The sequence below is a fragment of the Micromys minutus genome (genome assembly GCF_963924665.1).
Source record: "Micromys minutus genome assembly, chromosome: 30".
Taxonomy (NCBI): domain Eukaryota; kingdom Metazoa; phylum Chordata; class Mammalia; order Rodentia; family Muridae; genus Micromys; species Micromys minutus.
The window spans coordinates 24,947,456-24,963,365 of record NC_137965.1 but is presented as its reverse complement, the minus strand read 5'-3'; the positions used below and the strand labels follow the sequence as shown (position 1 = coordinate 24,963,365).

The 15,910-nt window shown below is 45.2% G+C and overlaps 1 protein-coding gene across 2 annotated transcripts in view; it reads right to left on the bottom strand.

Annotated features, from left to right (window-relative positions):
- SMOC2 (SPARC related modular calcium binding 2) overlaps positions 1-15,910 on the bottom strand; it is a 126,094-nt gene that overhangs the window by 65,656 nt on the left and 44,528 nt on the right. For both annotated transcript variants that reach the window (XM_080941947.1, XM_080941948.1), the window contains exons 3-4: positions 5,199-5,305; positions 4,139-4,238 (exon numbers count right to left, since the gene is read on the bottom strand). In XM_080941947.1, the coding sequence (XP_080798073.1) occupies positions 4,139-4,238; positions 5,199-5,305 (207 nt within the window). The remainder of the gene's footprint in view (positions 1-4,138; positions 4,239-5,198; positions 5,306-15,910) is intronic.

Here is a 15,910-nt window from a genome sequence, read left to right as displayed (position 1 = left end):
CTGAGAAAGCTTTGCTTTTGACTCGTTTCCTTTCCATTGCTGTGATCGCCGCTGCTACATTCATTTCTTTGTGGACATCAGAACCCACTTGTAACATGTACCAAAAACCAGTGATGTTCCAGGAATTCTGCAGGCCAGGGTATAACTGTGGAGACATCCAGCCTCACAGACTGATCAGCTACTAAGTTCTGGAGACAGCCAACTATTAGGCTACCCAGGTACAGGATGTTAGGCAATCTGATAAAATCCCTTTTATTGTACATCCCATCTGTCAGTCCTGTTCCTCTGTGATCACTACAGGACACCTCCAGGCCAGGGCTGGTTTTGTCTGCTTGGATCTGTAAATACCCTGCCCTGTGTATGCTTTCCTGTGTCCTCTGACTCACATAGTGTCAGCTCCATGGCACCAGTGAGAGAGACAGGGAGTATGTGTCTGTTGGCACCGATGTTTATCGGACTGTGAGGCTAGCACTCTGTGTTGTGTTATCCTGCAGACATCTACAGACCCAGTTCCAGAAGTCAACCTGCCACATGTCTGTATCACACAGCTGTGTCCCTTTAGGCTCTGTTCCCAGAAGAAAGGTGCTGGGCCCTGGGTGACCAGCTTACACACTGCCATGGGTGGTCTACTGTTCTGTCTTCTCCCTGTGTTCCACCACACAGTCACCATTGTGTTTCTGTTTCCAGGCTTATGTTCTGAGAGTCAGAGTGAGACTCTAACATAAAGACACAAGGGTGCCCTCCTCTAGAAAATGCTACTGCTTTAACCACTTTGGAACTGAGGTATTCTGCATCCATGGGTTCAACATACAACTGTGAAATGACTGTTGATCCTAAACCTAGGTATTCCTGGTGCAACTAAGGACTTGGGGAGGGGTTCTGTGCCATGTCATTGGATACAGGCCTAGAAGGGACACTAGCCTCTGTATCCTCTTAGATGCTACAGAGTTTGATTACATGGTCTTAATAAGCATATACAGACACAAATTCATATACATACATGTGCACATATACACACATTGACCCATAGACATGTATGCATATGTTCACATATACCCATATGTACCAGGTACACATATATGCCATGTATACACATGCACATACATAGTTACATATATACAAACATTCATATATATGCACATACACCCATGTGTACACATGTACATATATATACACACATATATATACCATGTACACACATATACATGCATATACATACACACATATACCTACATATAAATATGCACATGCATACATATATACACATTCACATATACATATAGACACAGGTACACATTACACATACCTATATGTTGTGTATACATATACATCATATACACACATACATATACACACATATACCCATATCTAGACACGTACATACATACACATTCACATACAAATAAAAACACACATTCTGACAAATTTGCTGTCTTCTGCTCATTTCTAACCTAGTTCTGAATTCTAGTTTTCTAAAGTATACATATATGGTAAATTTGAAGGCAGAGGTATGTAGTGAATTCTGAAGTTTTACTCCAGTTTAAAAGATGATTTATAAATAGAGGACAATGTGCACCACCTGTGCTGTATAGCACCTGTGCTATACATCACTTACACCTGTACTGTAAATCACCTGTGCTGTACATCACCTCTACCTGCTCTGTACATCACCTACACCTGCACTGTACATCACCTACACCTGCACTGTATATCACCTACACCTGTGCTATATACCACCTGTGCTGTACATCACCTACACCTGTGCTATATACCACCTGTGCTGTACATCACCTACACCTGTGCTACACATCACCTACAACTGTGCTATATACTACCTGTGCTGTACATCACCTACACCTGTGCTGTATACTGCCTGTGCTGTACATCACCTATACCTGTGCTGCACATCACCTACCTGTGCATACATCACCTGTTCTGTACATCACCTACACCTGTGCTGTATACTGCCTGTGCTGTACATCACCTACACCTGTGCTATATACCACCTGTGCTGTACATCACCTACACCTGTTCTGTATACCACCTGTGCTGTACATCACCTACACCTGTTCTGTATACCACCTGTGCTGTACATCACCTACACCTGTGCTGTATACCACCTGTGCTATACACAACCTGTGCTAAACAGCACCTTGTTGCTGATGACATGAACACATTCAAAGCACAAGCTCCCTGGGGTTTGCAGACAAAATCAGGTCCACTCTGACCTGCTGTCAAAGCCATCCCAGTGTAAATTGAAACCCACTACTTCACTTCCCCAGCAGGCTGTGTCCTGACACAGGGAAAAGTCTCTTGTATTGTGTAAGGGTACATTGTTAGTTCTGTCTCTGTGGGGGTGAATGTAGGATGCCCAACTCCTCCACAGCCCTCCCTTACATTTCAATATCCCTTAGTTGCTCAGCACAGCCCAATGCTGGTTCCCAAACTGTTAAGAGAAAACTCTAGCTCTCTCTCATCCCCTTAGATTTGCAGAATGAAAGCTTGGCACGCTGCGCCATGGAAGCCAAAGATATACCAGTCATTCCAACTTGGTAAGGAAGGTATCAATTTAATCAATGAGGGAGGGAACCACCAGTCAACTGCACAACACACATGCAATCCACTCCCTAAAATGGGGTAGCCATCCTAAAGAGCACTAAACTAAGTTGTCCTTTTTGTTTGGTTTGGTTTTGTAGACAAAAATCTTCATGCATTGTCCAGGCTGATCTAGAACTCTCCATTCTCCTGCCTCTGCCTCCAGAGTGCTAGGGTTGCAGGTGGAGCCACTACCCTGGGCTTAGACGTGAGATCCCTTTGCTTCTTGCTCAAGCACTATGCCCCAGGCTTTTAATCAAAGGGCCAGAATAGCCTGTCTTTTATAATGTCATTGTAAACAATCACAGTAGAGAATTTGCATGCAGCCACACGACGATCACACTTGGTAAGAAAGCTGGCATAGTCTACTCCAGAAACAAAGGATGTTCCGGAGGGTGTACCCCAACAGTCTTACTAACAGCTAAGGAAGCTGGTTCCCCAGAACCCAGCTTTTCTGACAGTGCAGCTAAGATCATGGAATCCTACTGCCCTGCCCTCTGCTGTCTCCCAGGAGAGCGGGTCTGTCTTTTCTCCACAAGTATACACAGGAACTATTCAACGTAAACATTAGCTCATGGGGAAAACATAGCACTTTGTAGGTTTCAGTGGTAAAATAATTTTTAAATAAAACAAATGTATTTCCATTCTACATTACATAGAGCATGTGGGTCTCAGAGATGAACAGTCACTGAAATATATAGGGTTTGTGACATGGTCCTAAAGAGGTCACAGCCAATGATCCCTGTCCAGTTCCTCCACCTGGGCGACAATTACAAATGGAATCTAAGCAGGCAGTGCCTGATCCTTAAATACAAAGTAGGTCTGACAGTTAACTCCAGACACTAACATTTCAATGCTGAAGTGACAAACTTGGGGAAATGTGTGTCTATGTTTCTAGCCCCAATGGCTTTGCCTATTTTTACATTACAACCCAGAGCCTTGGATGACAAGAACATTCAGCTTCATTAGACAGATTCAAGTTAGTCAGGCACGGGCGGGAGACCATTTTCACATAAAAATGATCTGAATCATCTATAACCTTTTTTGGTAAAATATTAGTGGAAAAGGGACCATTTTATAGACTGTGAGGCCGCCAGCCTTGTTACTTTCAGTACCTCAAGCTCCTGTCTGAGTAATAAAATATCACACATAAACGTCTGGAAACTGAACTGTGAGCAAAGATCCACTTTCTCTTTGAAAACCCATATATATATATAAACAGGGCCTTTTGCTTTTTTTGGCCAAGGCAAACAATGGGTCATTCAAGCTGGTGACTCGAGCCTCTGTGGTTACATTTTCAAATGATTCAACCCCAGTGTGTCCCTGTGGTGAGCTCTCTCCTGCCCCAACATGTAGACAAAGGTCTTTGCTTTTTTTTCTCCTGGTTTATGTGGAGTGGTGTGTCCAGTGAGCTCATCCTACCCCCTCCTCTCTCTTTCTCTCTCTCTCTCTCAATGTCCTTTTGATTGGTGGGTAAATCTGAGTAAGATGACTAAGAGAAAGAGGAAGTCATGTCCCTGGATCCAGCATTAGTCAGACCTACCGGGGCACCTGGGCGTCTTGTGGGCCACGGCTGTGCCACTGATGGGCCTTCCATTTGGTGTAACACACCAACAGTATCCTGTGTAGCTATGACACTGGACCTGCAGACAAAGGACAGGAAAATGAGCAAACCACGGGCAACTCTCCTTCAGCGTCACCTCAGAGGGTGCTGCATTTGGCCACTCAGTGGTAGCTGCATGCAAAGCTTCGCCACAAATGTATGGAGAAAAAGGAACCAAGATTCTTCACTGCACGACAGTGAGGGTCAAGCCCTGCTGCAGAGAACCTAAAACCCTCCCTTCACACATGGGGAAGCCAGTCCCTAACACTTCTTGGTGAGACCGTGGCGGACTCAGGGGAAGGAGCTAGGTGTCCAGGAGACAACACATTTGTACGTCACCTTCTCCATTCCCCCAGATCCCTTCATCAGACTTTCAGTTTACCACAGTAGGGGAATCCATCAGTGTAGCTCCTCCCCTCTGCTATCCCTCCTCCGTTCTCCCAAATGTTACATGACTATGCTGAGATGCATGGCCCCACATTTCACATGAGCTCACAGGTATTGAGAGCAAAATGCTTTTGCTGCCCGCCCCCCAGAACCCAGCCTACCAGTAGCGTGCTGCAGGCAGCTCTCAATAGCAGTGCTGACTGACTCAAATTAAAACCAAGCTTTTTCTGACAGAGTTTGGCCAGCAGCATGACCATAGGCGAGCCATGACTTGATGTGGCAGATCCTACTGTGGACTCATTGGCTGAGTCATGGGGCCCATGAATGAGCTAAGCTACAATCAGACCCAGAGCTCAGCCAGCTGACCAAGGTTAACGAGCTTTTCTGAGAGAACTGTCTCACGCCATATTCATGTAACACAAGGATGCATACACCATGGCTGTGGTGTAGACACTGGCGCCAGCTGAGGCCTAGAATCCTCTCTCACACACCATACTGTGAGGCTCCTGAGGTTGGCTGTTTCCAACTCAATGGCTCTGGCTCCTTCCCTTTTGCCCCCAGCTCTGGCACCTCAACCCTAATGACCCAGGCTTAGACTCTCAACACAAGTCACCTGGCTGTAGGTGCCATCGTCATTACATTCTGGAATGAACACTTGCTGGAATTCTTTCCGGGCCTGCTCCTGGGTATACTTCCTCTCAGCCACACACCTGGACACATCTGTGGGAAGACCACGGTAGAGAAGTTACAGGGCAGGAGGGAAGACAGCAGATGACATTCTAAGCCCAAGCTGTTGAGGTAGACCACTGAGCTGAGGGGAGCTGCCCAACAGGTGCCTCCCTGTTCCCACAAGAGCTGGGAAGAGTGTGGCTCAATCCCTACACTTTATAGCAGAGAAGTGGAGACTGGAAATACTCTCTGAAGTTGTCAGTGGGAAACAGGAAAAGATGGGCTGCCTTAAAACAAGAGGCAGGCTGTGCCAAGGGCCCAAGGCGCACCTAGATGCAGATGGGAAGCCAGGACACACAGCTCAACTCAAATCAGAGGCAGGTACTGGGGCCTGATATTCTACAGTAGCTGAGGCTACCTTCAAAGGGAGTCAAGACTCACCTCTTTCCGCTGCAACTTGGTCTCTGGGTTCTCACAGTCTGTACCAAACTGTCAGAGAAAGCTAAATATCCCATGGCTCATGTGAAAAATTGAAGCTGTCTCTGTGATTTATTTAGTGATATGAAGCATGAGGACTCCAGGAACTAGATGACTGGTTAAAGCCAATAAAGTCCAAAACCAACCAAGCAGATTGGGCAAGGAGCTCACTGGTAAAATGCTGCCTCTTTTCATCAGGCCATGTGCTCAATCCCCACATGAATACAGAAAGTACATTGAGGGCTAGTGAAATAGTTCAGTGGGCAAATCACAGGCCAACACACTTAGTGACCTAAGCTCAATTCCCAGGACCCACATGACAGAAGGGAAAAAATCTGTTCTACAAATTGTCCTCTGACCTCCACATGTGCTACACACACACACACATACACACAGACACACAGACACATATATACACATACACACATGAGTGTGCAGAGAGAGACAGAGAGAGACAGAGAGGAGAGAGGAACAGAATCAGGGAGCCACAGAGACAGAGATATGACAGATAGATACATAGATATAGAAATACAGAAATATATAGATATATACATAAATGATATATAGATAAACAATATATAGAGAGATAAATATAGAAAGCGATAGATACACAAATAAATATAAATAATATAATTCAAAAATTTATAGTATATTTGATTTCTCTCTAAGGAAGATGTATCTACACATGTGAACACAGAGCATCAATGAGTTAAATCCGAAACAGAGGAATACAAATGTTGTTTTCGGCTGGCCAGACAGGACCTTGTAGTTGAATTCCTGGTTCATTTCAGATGCCAGCAAGGAGGCTTTGGGTGTGGGTCTAACACGAACTGTGGCCCATCTCACCATGCTGTGGAGAGGGTAATAGGTTCTAAGATGCAAACACACCAAAACATTGTAAGGCCTGCCACCCTGTGCACCATGCTCTGGGGACAGCACAGCAAGCCCCACCCATTTTCAATTTGACCACACTGAATTTAACCCTGGACCCAGATCAGTTGCCAACATTCCTGTCTCCCAGTTGAAGTACCCAGTGTCTAGATCAAGAACAATGCAGCCTCTCACCTCCCGAGACACGTCACCCTAAGCCATCCACCCCTCCTCTAGAGTTACTGCTGGGAGCTACAGCCCATGCTGTCACTGTGGGTACTGATCAGTTGCCTCATCACGGCAGCTCTGAGGACTTGGGTGACTTCTCTGTCTTTGCCTCTCCAAAGCAGGGATTATGATCACATGCTGTTTACGTGGGTACTGGGAACTGAACTCAGGTCTTCATGATTACAAGCTGTCACTGTACTGAGTGAGCTATCTCTCTGGGTCAACAAGTGGTTTCAATGCAGTAGGTGTTTGCCGATTAGAAACCATGGGTTTGCTGGCTTTGTTTTAATAACCTGTGACTAGGAGAGACATAGAACCATAAGCTATTGCTAATACTTGAGTCACCAGAAAACATTCCAGATGAGCATAATAAGAGACTCATCTTTCAAGCAATATTTTGTTTCACCCTTGGCTCGCAGTTCCTTAAAGCTTTCGCATCACCTCGATCAGGCCATTTTCAAACTTGAAAGTCTGTATAATGGGATAGGGATTCCAAGTTCATGGCTGGCACATCTCAGGCAAGTTTGTCATGAGGGACAATGACGACAAAGGAATAAAATCTGTGAAACCGAAGTGTCAGATTACTATAGTCCCCTTATGGCAAACCACCTGTTCACCATGTCTCACTGCAGACATTACTTACTGCCAAGTCTGACCAAGATCTTCACCAGGGAGACCCCCCAGAGGCAGGATCCGCACTCCAAACTAGCAACATCTTCTTATATTCTTCCTCTGACTCTAAGCTGCCATGCCCCTGATATATACAGCCACACAGACCAAAGAAATGAAAACCTTTCTCACCTTGAACATTACATTGCCTTAGACCTAAATTTTCAGTCGATTTTAAAAGAATAGAAGACAAATACTATTTCAGCAGAGTTGCATTTACTGGTGTTAAATCTATATTACTTTTTTTTTCATTCTTTATGCTTATACAAATACTTTACAAAATAAACAATTCTCCTATTCAGTGACCTCATTGAGATAGTTTTTTGGGGGGCTTTTTGTTTTCGTTTGAATATAAAATCCTCAAAACTGAAGCAAAAAAAAATATTGGTGGCACCCCTGAACCTTTCATAAAACTCCCCTCTGAGCCATTTCCAGTTTACTGCAGTCCCAGTGTGGGGTGACCACCATCCTCTGCTGCCTCTACCCTGGCCAGCTCCAGGACACTGCTGTCACCCTGGGCAGAATTCTGTATCCGGGATAGACACCCTCTACCTCAGCTTCTTTCTACATCTGTGGGTTTACCCATTCTGGACATGTTGTCTGGAGAACCACAGGCCTTTGGTGTTTCACAGCACAAGCCCAGCTGCAGCACGGGCAGGTGCCAGTGCCCCCTGTGGTTCACCCCAGCCATCTGCTAACCAAACTGGCAGACCCCATCTTTTGACCATGTACGTGCCTTACTGAGTGTCCACAGGTCAGCTCTGAGTACCTGCTTTCATGCCCTGGTGGTTTGACATGGGAATTACTGTGTTGCAAGTGGCTTTGTCACTACTGAAATAGCTGCTGGGAGGCAGGGGTTTTCACACTGGCTGAATTGCTTTACTTCCCACTGACAAGGGCCACCACGTTAACCTGTGCATTCCCCAATAGCTATGTCTTCTCTCCTTTTAAACTGTCATAGTCATCTCAGGGAACATGACTCTTGTTATTTTTAAAGCTATGATTAATTTTTATGTCATAAGAAAAATCAACTTAACTAGAAATACCAATTTTAATATTGTCACTAGGACTGGAGAGATAGCTCAGCAGTTAACAGTATGAGCTGCTCTTCCAGAAGGTCCAAGATCAGTTCCCAGCACCCACATTGGGCAGCTCACAATCATGTATAACTCCAGCTCCAGGGGGTGCAAGTCTCTTCTGGCTTCTGTACGTGTACACACACACACACACACACACAAACACACATACACACACAGCATATATTCAGACAGACCCCACACATATACATACCTTCACACAGACACATACACATAAAAAATTCTAATTAAATAAATGTATTAATAATTTAATCACTTAAATGTATATAAATTACTTTTTAGTAGAACAGAGAAAGTATCTTTGATGCAAATTAAATGTGACATTTTGGAGACCTTCTGCTCTGACCTGAAAGAGCTGAGACTTTCCAAATAAAGCAGCAAAGCGCCACTCACAATATCCAAACACAAATTTTTGATGAATTGTTGATTAATACTAATACATTTGGAAACAACTTTTTCCAATCCCAATTGAAGAGTAAAATAGACCCCAGAGGGATCACAGGATTGTTTGTGTGTAAATTTATATTAACCCTGAAAGGGTGCTGCTTGCTATGAAGAAACAGTGAGCAGAGGTTTGCTATGGTTATTGTGTGTGTGTGTGTGTGTGTGTGTGTGTGTGTGTGTGTGTGTGTGTATCCGTGTGTGTATATGTATATGTGTGTGTGTGTGTGTGCGTGTGTATATGTGTGTGTATATGTGTGTGTATGTGTATGTATAGCTATGAAGAAACAGTGAGCAGTGGTTTGCTATGGTTATTTCCTGTGTGTGTGTGTGTGTGTGTGTGTGTGTGTGTGTGTGTGTGTGTGTGTGTATGTGTGTGTATGGGTATGTATATGTGTGTGTGTATGTGTGTATGTGTGTGTGTGTGTAATGGGAACAAAACAATTCCCTATCTTGCAAAAACCACTCAGAACAGAATCAAGCAGTCATTGGAAGAGACTGCTTTGCTGGATGTCTTCTACCACGAAATCTTAGTAGGAAGGGGTTGTGAAGAGGGGCAGTTGGGGGCATTTTCAGAAGGTTTGTGTGATTGGGCAGCTTGTGGTCTCTGTGCACAGTAGGCGCTTCCTGTTCAGCAGGAGCAGTTAGAGACCAACATCCTCCCCACCAGGGCTCTGCTTACCCATGCTGAGATGTTGCATGCCAAACTACAGGTAGTGCCTTTGTCTCAGCATGCATTATATCAGTGCTGTGTACACCATGAGCAACAGTAACTTGGAGAACAAAGGGTTTGTTTGGGTTGTACTTCCATTGGGGAAAGCCAGGGCAGGAACTCAAGCAGAACCCTGGACACAGAAACTCAAGCAAAGGCCATGAAGGGATGCTGCTTATTGGCTTGCTGTTCCTGGTTTGGAACCCAGAACCACCTACCTAAGATGGTACCACCGACAAGGGGCTGGGCCGTCCTATAAAAAATTATTAATCAAGAAAATGCCCCACAAACCTGCCTACAGGCAATCTAATGGAAGACTTTTCTCAACTAAAATTCTTCTTCCTAGATAATTTTAAAGCAACCAAGATGGCCTTTAACATGTGTCTTGTAGAGAGCCAACTCTTTTTGGAGGTGGATAAATATCTCAGGACCTTTGAACGAGGGGCAAAGCAGGCAGACAAGAGCACAGGTCTGAGTCTACGGGCCACTCGATCATCAGGGATCACTGCAGTGGCCATGTGAACTCTCTAGGGTCAAGAGCGGATTTCACTACTATTTCCCATGGCTCCCTGTAGTGGCCACAGAAATGACAGACTAGAGAGCCTTGCCTTTGATGTTCATGGCCTCAAATAAAGGCAGACACTGTATTTCAAAGCTGTAATACTTTACCCTCTTGTAATTTAAGACCAGACTCTGAAAAAAAAGAAGAGAGAGAGAGAGAGAGAGAGAGAGAGAGAGAGAGAGAGAGAGAGAGCGCGAGAGAGAGAGAGAATTTGGCAGTGACCCTCAGATTGAAAGCACACTTCCCATCCATACAGCAGTCCACTGCGGTGGAAACCTAGGGCTAGTCAGGGCACCCTCTCCCAGCAGGTCACTGTTTTCTCTAGCAATCAGTTAAAACAGCTCACCCTGCCCTTGCAACAGCAGAACAGTAAGTCACTTAACTTGATATAACAATGGGAAAAACAATGTGATGATAAAACTAGAGAAACAGAGACAAAAATGTCATCCTCAATTCATAAAGTACAGCATAAAGTATACAAACAGGAAGTGCTGGCACACAGTTGGCAGTGCAAAGGGAGATGAAGGTGGGCAGTGGGAATCACTCCACGTGTGAAAGTGAGAGGCAAGTTCTATGACACATAAACAAGGGACGGCTGACCATCACCACCTCTGTCACAAGAATCCACCTCACTCCCTGCTTATCAGAACAAATGATGATGTAATCACCAGCTTCTTCATGGTAAAGGCTGACTGTCAGCCTTCCAGAGGGAGAGGCCAGCTGATGCCACACACAATAGCTCCTTCCTCGTGGAAGCTGCACCCTGAGATCACAGCTGAGCTGGAGCAAACAGAAGGGGCTGTTTCCAACTTAGTATCCCATAGCATTTACTTGTGTTCCTGGCCATGGCGAGGCTGGGAAAGGGGCAAAGTCCCTGTGGTGACTTCTCAAGTCTACAGTGACACAGCAGCAAGGGATGCTGAGCACGGTGCAGGTGAGGCTGCTGTAAGAGACAATCAGGCAGAAATGCTGTCACTGAGGACTGTATCCATGGGCTCAAAGACATGCCCGCTAGGTGCTGGATAGAGGAAAGCCACAGTCAACCATGCACACTCAGGAGCAAAGCCAGGTACACCCTCACTCAGCATCCACACTCATACTTGCACACCTGTATGTGAACATGTGAGACACTTGCATCTGTGTCATACACAGATGAAGTCATACACTCGTACGTGAACATATGTGTGTATACACATACAACCCTCACCCTACACAGGGCTCTCATAGACAGCTATTTTTCTCAGTGAAATTTAGATAGGTCCGACCCCTTAGATAGGTCCACCCCCACTGAAGCAGCCAGCAAAACCATCCAAGCTATTCCTGTGGGTCAATATAGCCCTGCATAGGGCTGCAGACCCCAGTCTGGTCACACTCCATGTCTTAAAAGGTAAGACCACGGATGATTTTGCACAGAAAATGGATAGAAGTTGGAGCTTGTGACCAGTTTCTAGTTTGTTAATTTCCCATCAGTAAAATCATGTTAGAGGTATCTTAGAAAGAAGAAACTTTCTGATAAGAACACCCAGCGTGCATTCGGTCTTGGAGATGGGAGACAAATGTGTTCCCCACTCCTCTCAAAGGAAAAGATCCTGATTCCTGGACTTCCCCAACCTGAGGGTCTCAAAAAGCTGGAGTTCTGGTGGAAGCAGAAATCCATTTTTAATCTGTTAGATAACGATGCTGAGCCACTGTGACCCATCCTGTGAGCCACAGTGAGAACTCTGTAACCTCATAACAAGGATAGCTGTTTACTCTTTTTGTGGGGTCAGATCACCCTGTGAGTTCAGGCCTCCCCAGTGGCCAGGGTTATAGCTTCCCATGTCAGGGATCTTAGTGTTGGTGAGTGATGGGTACAGAAGGACTGGGCTGGCACCCAAACATCTGTATCTCCCCACATGTGTCTACTTGCTCTACTTTGGTCTAGAAACCTTCAAGGGAGCCGTTTCCGGAAATCTATTATAGTTTTGTTCCCAGAAATCTCAAAATAATCTCAAGGTTTCCTGGCATGTGACCTTTTCCTTTATTTTCTTCTATTCTTTTCTTTCCTTTCCTTTTTAAATTCAGTTCAAGAGATTTTGTTGAAAAGAAAAGCAGCCGTACTGGTTCCAGATCAAAAGAAAAATATTAATATGTTTGCCGAGTTCTGAAAACACAAACTCCACAAATTTCTATGAAAACACGAGAAAAATCCACCAGTCTAAACCACCACAACTCAGTCAGGGTCAGTGTCAACTCATGACAGGAGACAGGCACATTTTAATTCTATTTAATTAAATGTGGAATAAAATATCTTAATTGTTGTTTCCAAACCAGCACATGCAAAAGAGACAGGCCCACAAATCTGTCACCCACAAAATATGTAAAAATGGCCTCAAAATACAGATGCTGGCTGTAGCTGAAGTTTTACAGTGTGGCCAGCTTCCATACCAGCAGGACAGAGAGGAGGGTGAGGTAGACACTGTATTTCTTGAGGGGCAATAAAAAAAAAAAAAAAAAAAAAAAAAAAAAAAAAAAAAAAAAACTTGTTTCATGCCTCTTCAGCTAGCTCAGGGAAGCAGGGCTCACATGGGTTTTGTACAACTCGAGATATTTGTAGTCTTTGAAAAGGAAAGGATATTTTCAGTTCTGCCACGATCCACCATGTGGCAGCCAATGCTGTGCCTGGGTTTTATGGCATGAATCCATTCCCATAAGCCATCTCTCTGATGGTTGACATGCAGGGCAGGAGGAGATGTTACCCACTTGACTTTAGGGACCAGGTAAGCAATGCCTGGTGGTGTAGACCACCCTAGTCACAGACCCCATCCCTGTGTTAATTCCTTACTCTCACTGTGAGGAAAGTGAAGGCAACATCTCAGCAGATAAAATTTACACACCACAGATGGGAGCAAGTTAGATCCCTTTGGGGTTGCGCCTGTATCCCAGTGTGCCAGATGTGTGCAATGTCCTCCTGTGTTGAAGAACACATTCGTGGAGGGCATCCTCTCCTTCAGCTGCATTTACTGCCCGGGCTGGCTACAGCCCCACATAACATGTCACAGAAAGCTGCTAGTGTCTGTGGTGTTTTTATTGTAATTCTTTTTCTGTAAGTTGCGCTTGCTTTGGAGGGCTGTCACATTTGACTGATTCGCCCCATTGTGTTTTTAGAAGTTTCAAGTTAATAATGTAAAATTTCCTTCATTAGGGGTTGAGAACCCTATAAAGAAAAATTATCCGGGAACAGGAGGCTGCCTGCAAACAGCAATGACCCAGAACATGCTGAGAAAACATCTCTGTCCACTTCAAACTGACCCCTATCACAATTAAACCAAATTGTGACCAGAGCCAGCGGAAGTCCTAGACCTGGGAGACACCTCACAGTAGGGACAAGAGAGCACCCCACTGTCAGCGTTCTTCCCTTGAGGCCATAAAGTCCCCTGACCCACACCATACTTCTCGTGCCTTTACTGGTCCTCAGTAACCATGGCAGCAGCTGCTCAGTCTGACCACTTCCTTGTGGTCCAGCAGCAGGATGCCCAGCTGGGCCAAGAAGATGTGGCAGGAAGCAGAAACAAAGGAGACCAGGTTTTGTGGCGCCACCTGACCACCACCACTTCCCACAGGGATCATTTTTGAAAGCAAAGACCTTGTAGGCAATTGCTTCTAGAAGCTTCAGTAGGAATTACATCCTGGTATTTAAAAGAAGTTTTCATTTGTTCCCCTTTCTTATGTGTGCATATAGCTGAGACAGAAACAGTAAAGACATAAAATGGCATCTAACTTTTCCTTCAATGTATGGTTAGCTCCTACTGCAGAGACATCTGTGAGGGAAAGCCATGGAGCCAAGTGTGGACTTGCTGTCATATCTGCTGCCCACAGCCTCTGGCACCATGCCTGTAGGAGATCCATGAAACCCAGGGACTCTCTTCCACCCACACTCTCTGTTTGGATGTGTGAAGATGCCAGAAAGAGTGTTCTATGGCTGGAACTTCAAGCGTGGACTCCTTGAATTTGAATCTGTAGGTTGCTCACTCCCAACCTACAAGGTGCTACGAGGAAGCGCAGATTCCTGTGGTATCCATAGGGCCCCACCTCACTCCTTAGAAACTTCGGGGTGGAACTGAGTGGAACCTTTTTGAGACCACAAACTTCGTCTGAGGAGTCTCTCGGGGAAATGAAAGCAGCACCTCACCCAAATGTCAGGACCAGTGCAAGACTTGGGATTGAATGAACCAGTGTGGTGCTCACCTGGATGTGCTTGCTCTCACCTCTCTCCCTGTCCCTGTCCCTGTCCCTGTCCCTTCCCCTATCGCTCTCTCTCTATCTCTCTGTCTCTCTGTCTCTGTTTTCCTGTCTCTCTGCCTCTCTCTGTGTCTTTGTCGCTTTGTCTTTCTCTGTTTCTCTATCTCTGTCTCTCTCTGTCTCTGTCTCTCTCTTTCTCTCTGTCTCTCTCTCTTTCTCTCATCTCTGTGTGCGCGCTCGTGCGTGTGTGTGTGTGTGTGTGTGTGTGTGTGTGTGTGTGTGTGTGTACAAGTATATATACATACAACCGTGTGCATGGCTGCATGTTCATGGGGGCATGAGAACATGTTTCAAGAAGTATGTGTGTGACACCATGGATGCTCCACAATACAGAAAAATTAGATTTTTCTCATTCTTGCTTTCCCTGAAAAATTACACATCTAGAGACAAAGAGCAATAAGACAAAGTAATTATACGGAATGTGCAATGTCAGGTGGAGGAGAGTCAATAAAGTATTTAGTTTAGTCCCCGCCCCTCCTCAATAAACAGGAACGGATGTTTAGAGGCAAAGAATGTCATTAGTAAATGGCATTTATCCTAAGTGCCCTCTTTTCCTCATAACCGCTAAGGAGGCCACTGGGTTATGTTGTCTCTGTGATACTGAGTATTTTTGTCGTGGTATTGGGTTGTTTATGGATTCCTTTTGTTTTTATGAGTCAGGGTCTCACAACGCAGCCATTTTGGCCTTGAACTCAAAGTGCTCTCCTAGGCTCACCCTCCCAAGAACTAGGATTATGATCATGACCCACCATCACTAGCACTAGTTCCAGGTACCAAACCTAGAGCTTCCTTCATTCTAGACAAGCAGGCTAGCACTGGGCTACCTCCCAGCCTCCTCTTTACTTTTCATGTTATCTTAAGGCATGGTCTCTCTAAGTAGTCTAGACGGGCTTTGAACTTGGACTTCTCCTGCCTCAGCTTCCCAAGTGAGAAGATTGCAGGTGTGCTCTCCCATGCCTGGCCAGAATAGAGACATTTGTCAGTGGGAGAGCTATCTAAGCTAAAGGACAGTCTGTCTGTATTACCTGTAACAGTGGATGGCCCAGGTCTGTCTAGCAGAACTCTGCACTTTGACAGAAGAGTAAACAGTTTGGCAACATGACTAATTGAAGGCAGAGGCATGGCCCTGATGGTGGTTAATGTGGTTGGGCTGTTTAGATGGGAGGGTTGTCAGAGTTAATGGCTCATCAACACACATCTTCTGAAGGCCATTTTAGCCTGTGTGGTCTTGTTTCCCAGAGAGATTCGAAGAAAGTAAACCCCCTTTGAAAGCACCGTGTGTCCTTGCCGCTAAGCTCAACCCTTCATTACTGCACGAA